Source organism: Gekko japonicus, unplaced genomic scaffold (assembly GCF_001447785.1).
Source record: "Gekko japonicus isolate JY-2015 unplaced genomic scaffold, Gekko_japonicus_V1.1 scaffold1, whole genome shotgun sequence".
NCBI lineage: Eukaryota > Metazoa > Chordata > Lepidosauria > Squamata > Gekkonidae > Gekko > Gekko japonicus.
The window spans coordinates 797,482-806,402 of NW_015164181.1; the positions used below are offsets into that span (position 1 = coordinate 797,482).

An 8,921-nucleotide genomic window follows, 5' to 3' on the forward strand; every position below is an offset into this window, starting at 1 on the left:
GAGTGATCTCCAGCCCTTACCTGGAGATTGTACACATTTTACCTTAGAACAGCAAAACTGTTTAGAATGTTAGAGGCAAAAGCCAATCAAGTCGCATATGCAAACGACCTCTGTGTTCCGAGGCAGAGGCCAATGAGGCTGCATATGCAAATGACCTCTGTGTTCTGACTGGCTATGGGGGGGAGAGGATTAGCAAAATGTTTAGAATGTTGGAGGCAGGACTCAGGCAAAGCAGCCAGTGGATAGGGAGACCCTGTGAATGACAGATCAGAGAGCGAACTGATTTTGGAGCATGTGGAATGTTCTAGAGAAGTGCCACCACCATTCGGCTTTTATTTATAAGGGAGATATGGGAGGGTAGCCTGGGCTCAGCCGGTCCCGCCTATATATATATATATATAGCTGTTCTATATATATTCTATATATATTCTAGCTGTTGTAAGGGTAAAGAATGTTATCATTTTAATGTGTGATTTTAACCTGCAAGGCACCTTTTGATTGAAAAGCTGCACAATACTATTGTATGCAAACAACTACCGGATCCCTGAAAGGTTATACTCTTTATCTTGGGCAGGGTGGGGTCGTTAGCATCACTATCAGCTGGGACTGTGACCTGGACTGGCCCGTGAAGCACTGCATCCCCATTTACAACTTCCATGGACTGTATAATGATGATAACCTCTCTCCTGGCTTCAACTTCAGGTAGGGTGGCTCTTATTTTATTCGGCCCCCATGTTTCAGCTACCATTAATGCCGGCGGCATAGCCATGGATCAGCTGCTTGGCATGCAGCAGGTCTCAGGTTCAACACCCACCCCCCCGCGCCAACATTTGCAGTTAAAAGGATCAGGTGGTCGGTCATGTGAAAGACCACCTGAGACCCTGGCGAGCTGCTGCCAGTCAGAGTAGACAATACTGACCTTCAGGGCTCTTTTTGTAGAAAAAGCCCAGCAGGAACTCATTAGCATAATAGGCCACACCCGACTGCATAAACTCATTAGCATATTAGGCCACACCCATGCTGCCATATCTCATTAGCATATTGGGCCACACCCCCATGTTATCAGAAGTGTGCTCATCCAGCCACACCCAGCTTTTGCTTCTTATTCTGTTTGCTTTGTTGTCAAAACCCAGGGCTTTTTTGGTAGCAGGAACTCCTTTGCATGTTAGGCCACACACCCCTAATGTAGCCAATCCTAATGAGTTCCTGCTGTTAGGTGTGGCCTATTATGCTAATGAGTTCCTGCTGGGCGTGGCCAACTCGGGAGCCAGCCGGAACTCCGTTCTTGTGCGTTCCTGCCCAAAAATAGCCCTGCGTGACCTTGATGGACCCAGGGCCTGACTCAGCGGCAGGCAGCTTCATGTGTCCTTTCTGATCCATATGTTTTTTTTGTTTTGAAAAGATATGCCAAATATTACCGAGAGAATGGGAGTGACGTAAGGACCCTGTACAAGGTGTTTGGAATCCGCTTTGATATTCTGGTCAATGGAAAGGTAATGCTTGCCCTGAAAAATAATATTCTCCTTTGGGGTGTCATGGGGAGGGGGGTAATGCCAGAGTTCTCACGACTGGAACAGTCTTTATGACACATCTCCATGGGAAGTCTGCCTCCATGAATCTGCCCATGAATAGGCCCCATCACTTACTGGCAAGGCCCCACAACTCACAATCTAACCCAGGACCCCTGAGCGCTTGCAGGCCCATCAATTAGTATTGTTACCTGCCTGTCCCTTTCATCTCTGCATATCTCCTTCTCTGGAAGAGAGGCTAGCAGGGGTCGTTTCGTAGAAAAAGAGCTAGGGGAACTCATTAGCATAACTCATTAGCATATGCCACACCCCTTAACATCACCGGAAATGTGTCATAAGGCCACACCCCCTGACATCACCAGAAGTGTGTCATAAGGCCACACACCCTGCCCCCAACGGTCCTGGCCGCCGGCGCCGGCCTTGCAGCTCCACTGCCGAGCCCCATGAGGGGCCCGGCGGTGGACCTGCAAGGCCAGCGGGAGTGCAAGGAAGCCCCGCGAAGGCCCTCCCTGGCCTCAGGCAGGTTGGGGTGGGGAGAGGCAGGGAGGAAGCAACTTACCCTCCCTCTTCTCCTGCCTCCTCCTGGCTGAATGAGGGCTGGAAGCGGGGCAGCCGGAAGCAGGGGGCGGGGCTTCGTCATGTGCCCCGCCCCCCGTACCTCACCCGGGGGAACTGTGATCCCCCGCCATCCTCACCGAAATGACCTCTGGAGGCTAGTATTAGAGAAGGGCCTCCTCTGTGGTAGTACCCAGACTGAAGCTCCTGGCTCCTGGTGTCTCGTCCATTAACATTAGGCAAACTGTCCTTTTGGTTGGCAAAGATCATAGAATCATAGAATGTTAGAGTAGGAAGGGACCTTGCAGGTCATCTAGTCCAACCCCCTGCACTCTGCAGGAGCATAGCTGAAAGATCATTTTGTTTTGTTCTTCCACTGTCTTCATTGCATGTTTTGACCTGCTTCTGCTGTTCCCATGGATGGATTTAGTTGTACCGGCTTGGATCCAAAGCTGACATACCACAAATGGTGGAACCTTTCCCCAGTACAATTGCAAAGAGCCTCACTCTGATGGAAATGGAGCGTTCCACCAGCTTCTGTGAACTGGTGGCAGCTTCTTTGTTTGAGAGCCAGTTTGGTGTAGTGGTTAAGAGCCTGGACTATAATCTGGGAGAACCGGGTTTGATCCCCCACCCCTTCGCATACAGCAGCCGGTGTGACCTTGGGTCAGTGACAAGTTCCCCTTAGAGCTGTTCTGTCAAGAGTAGTTCTCAAAGAGCTCTCTGGAATAAAAAGTTTTATTCAGGGTATGAGCTTTTGTGGGCACGTATCTGAAGAAATGTGCGAGGACGTGAAAGCTCATAATTGAATAAAGCTTTGTCAGTCTTAAAGGTATAACAGCATACAATGAGAAGAACAAAGTTTGAGTCTGGTGGCAAAAACACATTTCTTTGGATGCCTGAAGTATCTGCAGAAGTGTGCTTTACACACGGAAGCTTATATCTTGCACAAAATTTGGTTCTGCTGCTTCAGACCAACACGGCTACCCCACCTGAATCTAGCATACAACCAGCTCAATCAGTTGATAAATCTTTGATTGCCTTCAAAAGTTCCCTTGAAAAGAGTTTGGCAGAGAGTAAGAAGTAAGTAAGAGGGCGGTTAAGATGCTGAACTGCAGGCTGTGGAAGGTCAGTAGTTCTGCAGTTCGAGACCTGAGTGCTGCATGAGGGAGTGAGCTCTCGTCTCTGGCCCAAGCTCCTGCCAACCTAGCAGTTCAAAGGCAAGGAATTGCAAGTAGATAAGTAGGTACTGGGGCTGCGGTGGCTCAAGTGGTTAAGACGCTGAACTGCAGGCTGTGGAAGGTCGGTAGTTCAGCAGTTCGAGACCCGAGTTGCCGCATGACAGAGTGAGCTCCCGTCTCTGGTTCCAGCTCCTGCCAACCTAGCAGCTCGAAAGCAAGAATTGCAAGTAGATAAATAGGGACCACTTCGGTGGGAAGGTAACAGCGTTCCGTGCGCCTTGGTGTTTAGTCATGCCGGCCACATGACCACAGAAACGTCTTCGGACAGCGCTGGCTCTTTGGCTTTGAAACGGAGATGAGCACTGCAACCCTAGAGTCGGACTCGACTGGCTTTGGAGCAAGGGAACCTTTACCTTTACCTTTAAGTAGGTACTGCTTCTGTGGGAAGGTAACAGCGTTCCCTGTGTCTCGGCATCTAGTCATGCCGGCCACATGACCACGGAAACATCTTCGGACAGCAGTGGCTCCTCAGCTTCAAAACGGCAATGAGCACTACGACCCTAGAGTCAGATTCGACTGGCTTTTGAGCAAGGGAAACCTTTACCTTTAAGAAAAGGGGCATGTGGTATAATATGCACTTAACCCACAGTGGTGGTGTGCAGTGTTCCCTCTAAACTGAGTTACTGTGAGCTAGCTCACAGTTTTTTAGCTTCCAGCTCACACATTTTCCTCTTCGCTCAGGAAGGATGGCTCCAGAGCAAACTAATTTATGCAGCAGCCAAATTGCTCACTCACAACTTTAGTGCCAGTAGCTCACAAAGTAGAATTTTTGCTCACAAGTCTCCACAGCTTAGAGGGAACATTGGTGGTGTGATTAGAGAATCAAACTAGGATCGGGGACACTCAAGTCTGAATCCCCACCCAGCCCAAGGTAACCTTGGCCACTCATTCTCTGTACCCTGCCTCACAGGATTGCTGAGTGGGTCAAATGACAGAGGGGAGACCCATGTAGACCGCCATGACCTCTTTGAAGGAAGGGTGGGATAAAAAGGTACTCAAACAAGTGAGAAATACTGGCCAGTACGGGTTCCTGGGTTCTTGCTGCCTTCTGCTGCTTGGCATCCATGGCCTGACTATCTCTGATTTCTTCCAGGCTGGGAAATTTGACATTATCCCAACGATGACCACCATAGGCTCCGGGATTGGCATCTTTGGAGTGGTGAGTACAGACCCTGATATCCTTAGAGGGAGTGTGTGTTTGTGTGTGTGTGTGTGCGCAGGGCTATTTTTGGGCAGGAACGCACAGGAACGGAGTTCTGGCTGGCTTCAGAGTTGGCCACGCCCACCACAGCCAAAACCTCTGCGTGCCTGGCTACAGAGGGAAGGCCTGGAGAGCAAAACACACACCCCCGGCGACTCCAAGGCGGGCGGGCCAGGGGGCCCTGGAAGGATCATGGAGGCATTTAAAGGCCTCCATGTGCCTTCCCCAGCCTGTCCAAGGGCTGGCTTGCCCAGGCAAGCCAAGGGAAGGCATGGGGTGTGGCCTAATATGCTAATGAGCTGCACTGTCAGGGGTGTGGCCTAATGTGCTAATAGATTTCTGCTGTTGGGTGTGGCCTATTATGCTAATGAGTTTCTACTGGGCTTTTTCTACAAAAAAAGCCCTGTAGTGTGTGTGTGTGTGTGTGTGTGAGAGAGAGAGAGAGAGAGTGAGTGTAACTCCAGTGGTGCTATGGCTGCCAACCTCCAGGTAGTATCTGAAGATCTCTTGGGGTTGCAACTTATCTCCAGGCAATAGAGGTCGATTCACCTGGAGGAAATGGCCACTTTGGAGGGTGGACCCTATGGCATGAAGTCCCTCCCCTCCCCAAACCCCGCCCTCCTTAGGCTCCACCCCCCAAAATCTCCAGGTATTTCCCAACCTGGGGCGGCCAACCCTTTTGGGCTCCGGCAACTCTGCCAGCTTTGTTAAGAGAGGGGAGAGCGAGAGAGATTTCTGTTCTGAGTTTTGTTTTGTCTCCGACCGCAGGCTTCCGTCCTCTGCGACCTGCTCCTGCTGCACTTCCTGTCCAAGCGGGACTATTACAAGCAGAAGAAGTTCAAGTATGCGGAGCAGGACTCCCTCAAGCCGGTCAGTGGGCAGCCCCTCCCCCAGACTTCCCAGGATGATCTTCAGCAAAGATGAAGTCAATAGAAAGGAGCAACTCTGCTTCGGGTTTTAGGGTCAGGCAGCCGTCCTCAGCAGCTGTACCTGAAGTCTCATCATTGCTCCCGGGAAAGTGTGGCCGGGCTGGCAAGCTTAGGCGGTCATTGCTGGCGTGACCACAGAGGCCTGTGCAGCAGCAGCAACAAAGCACCCACGGGGGGGAGGTCCCCCTGTGCAGCTCCAGCTCCCTGCAGCTACCAAAGATCCATGGCTCCAGAGGGTCCCCCCCCCTTAATTTGTAACGGCCATGTTGCTATGACCTTATAATGCCGTAGCGAACACATATGAAGCTGCCTTTGACTGAATGAGCCCATCAAGGCCAGTGCGGCCTACTCGGACTCACGGTGGCTCTCCAGGGCCTCAGGCAGAGGTCTTTCACATCACCTGTTCCCAGGGCTTTTTTTGTAGAAAAAGCCCAGCAGGAACTCATTAGCATATTAGGCCACACCCCTGATAGCACAGCTCATTAGCATATTAGGCCACACCCCCATGTTACCAGAAGTGTGGTCATTCAGCCACACCCACCTTTTGCTTCTTATTCTGTTTACCTTGTTTGTTGTCAAAACCCAGGGCTTTTTGCATGTTAGGCCACACACCCCTAATTGTAGCCAGTTCTAATGAGTTTCTGCTGTTGGGTGTGGCTTGTTATGCTAATGAGCTCCTGTTGGGCGTGGCCAACTCAGGAGCCAGCCGGAACTCCGTTCCTGTGCGTTCCTGCCCAAAAATAGCCCTGCCTGTTCCCTAGGGATGCCAGCCTCCAGGTGGGACCTGGGGATCCCACATAATTACAGCTCATCTCCGGACTACAGAGATCAGTTCCCCTGGAGAAAATGGAAGCTTTGGAGGGTAGACTCTATGGTATTGTACCCCACTGAGGTCCCTGTCCTCCCCAGGCTCCACCCCCCAAATCTCCAGGAGTTTCCCAACCTCAGTCTGGCAACCCGATCCCCCTATCTCCAACTGTTGGTCAGGTGGGACCTGGCAACCCTACCTATTAACTGGAGATGGACCTTTTCACTGGAGATGACACGGATTGAACCTGGGACCTTCTGCATGCAAGGCAGATGCTTGCCCTGCTTGCAAAGCAAATGTGCTTCAAGATTTATTTGTGTGTGGCGCTTTACTGGTGTATACATATATTCCTTTGCACTGACAAAACACCAGACAAAAATAATCTTCATGCAAATGTGTGAACAGCTTCATCCAAGATTGCCTTTTTGCACTGTTTTATCAATACACACAAATGCACTTTGCGGGTGCAGGGGGGTGGGATGCAACTGAACAGAAGAAGAACTGGCAAATCACATGGGCACCACATCCTGTAGAAAATTTGGGGGTTAAAAAAAACTGGAGGCTCTTTAGTACATTGTTTTCATTTTGGAAAGAAGGCCAACTGATTCAGAACTCCCAAATCGAGGGAGCAGTTTGGACCAGGAGAAGTTTGGAAGAATCCTTATCAATGAAACCAACATCATTTTTGCCAAATAGAGCTCTGCTAGTCTTGTTATTGAGAATTAAGAACATAAGAAGAACCCCGCTGGTTCAGACCAGTGGTCCATCTAGTCCAGCACCCTGCCTCACACAGTGGCCAACCAAGTCCTCTGGAGTTCCAACAACAGGGCGAGGTCAAGGCCTTCCCCTGATGTTGCCTCCTGGCACTGGGAGTCAGAGGCTGACTGCCTCTGAACATGGAGGTTCCCCTTAGTCGCCATGGCTGGTAGCCACTGACAGATCTGTCCTCCATCAATTGATCTCATCTCCTTTTAAAGCTGTCTATGCCTGTGGCCACCACTGGGGCCGATTTCGCACAAGACTTTGGCCCGGGCTCAACCCTCTTTTCCCTCCGGTGCATTTCGTCAATTTCACACCATTTGACCCGCAGCCGGCTTTTGGCCCAGAGCTTCCCCCGATTTGCTCCATATCAGCGTGATCCTTGATTCCCAGGAGTTTCCTGTTGCCTCGCAGGGAATCTTGCCCCCCTCCCTTCCCCCCTCCCCACTTTTTCCACACCCATTAGCCCCTTAGCTCACCCTCCCCTTTTTTTCTCTCTTTTAAAAAATGGTGTCATTATAACGTCCTATCGTAGCAATGAAATGGATGCTGGCCACACTGCACGGCATTTCATGGCAGATTTCGATGGTGAAATGTGCTGCCCAGCTGTGGAGTCTTGTGAACAAAAATTTTACCCTGAGATAAAACACTTCTCTCTCTCTCTCTGGAAACTTCCCCAGGCAAAAGAAGAGGCCATCAGTTCCTCCATGTGCAACTTGCAAGAGAAAGAAAATGCTTCTCCGTGAAAGCGTAAGTGGCCATTTAAACACACGCCGGTTTGAATGACAACAAAACTCTCCTGCGCCACTCGGAAAAAGAGCAAAAGTGTGCTTTCTGCATTGAACAACGGAGGTGCAAAGAACAGTGGAGACTGTTGAGGTTGCAGGACTATTGAGGACAGGGGCTGATTCCCCCTCCGTGGGTCTGTCCTAGGTGGTCGCCCAGGTTAATTCCCATACAAGCGTATCCAGCGGTTGAGATCATTATAGGGCGGCCAGGTCCAGCTTGCTCCCCAGCGGCGGACTTTGGGGTGGCATTCCAGGCCCACTGATCAGCTGGAGGGCCTTTTAAGTCTTGCAGGAGAGGAAGAAGAGGAGGAGATTGGATTTATACCCCCCCTTCACTACTCGAAGGAGTCTCAGAGCAGTTTACAATCTCCTTTCCCTTCCCCTCCCCACAACAGACATCCTGTGAGGTTGGGGGGGGGGCTGAGAGAGCTCTTTCACGAACTGCCCTTTCAAGGACAGCTCTGGAAGAACTTATGACTGACCCAAGGTCACACCAGCAGCTGCATGTGGAGGAGTGGGGAATCAAACCCGGTTCTCCCAGATTAGAGTCCGCGCTCCTAACCTGGCTGCTGGCCATGCTGCTGTGCCGCTTGGAATTCAGGTGTGCAAGGCCCAACCCCGCTGCCCAGAAGCATGTAAAGGGATGCTTTAAATGCTTCTGGGCAGCCGGCCTCCGCACCTGAATTCCAAGCGGCAAATCCCCACTTGGAGTCCAGCCTCAGTTGCCCCTCTCCAGAGAGATTTAAAGGGCCCTCCAGCTGATCGGCGGTCCATGTGCTCCCCTCCAATCAGCTGGAGGGCCCTTTAAATCTCTCTGGAGAGAAGGGAGAGGGGTGGCCGGGCTTGGGGGCGGGGCTTCCCCCACGGGCCATCTGGGTAGGCCAAGCTAGCCTGATCTCGTCAGATCTCGGGAGCTAAGCAGGGCAGGCCGTGGCTGGTATTTGGATGGGAGACCTCCAAGGAATACCAGGGTTGTGATGTAGAGGCAGGCAATGGCAAAGCACCTCTGAATGTCTCTCGCCCTGAAAACCCTGCTGGGTCACCATAAGGCAGCTGCGATTTGATGGCACTTTCCACCACTACGGTCTTTTGCGACGCTGCTGTTGTTTCC

General features: G+C 51.3%; 1 protein-coding gene across 1 annotated transcript in view; it reads left to right on the plus strand.

Annotated features, from left to right (window-relative positions):
* Positions 1 to 5,450, plus strand: part of P2RX1 (purinergic receptor P2X, ligand gated ion channel, 1) — a 38,805-nt gene extending 33,355 nt beyond the window's left edge. Inside the window, exons 8-11 of the mRNA XM_015407975.1 lie at positions 575 to 702; positions 1,403 to 1,493; positions 4,419 to 4,484; positions 5,295 to 5,450. Coding sequence (XP_015263461.1) covers positions 575 to 702; positions 1,403 to 1,493; positions 4,419 to 4,484; positions 5,295 to 5,450 — 441 coding nt within the window. The remainder of the gene's footprint in view (positions 1 to 574; positions 703 to 1,402; positions 1,494 to 4,418; positions 4,485 to 5,294) is intronic.
* Positions 5,451 to 8,921: the final 3,471 nt, after the last annotated feature.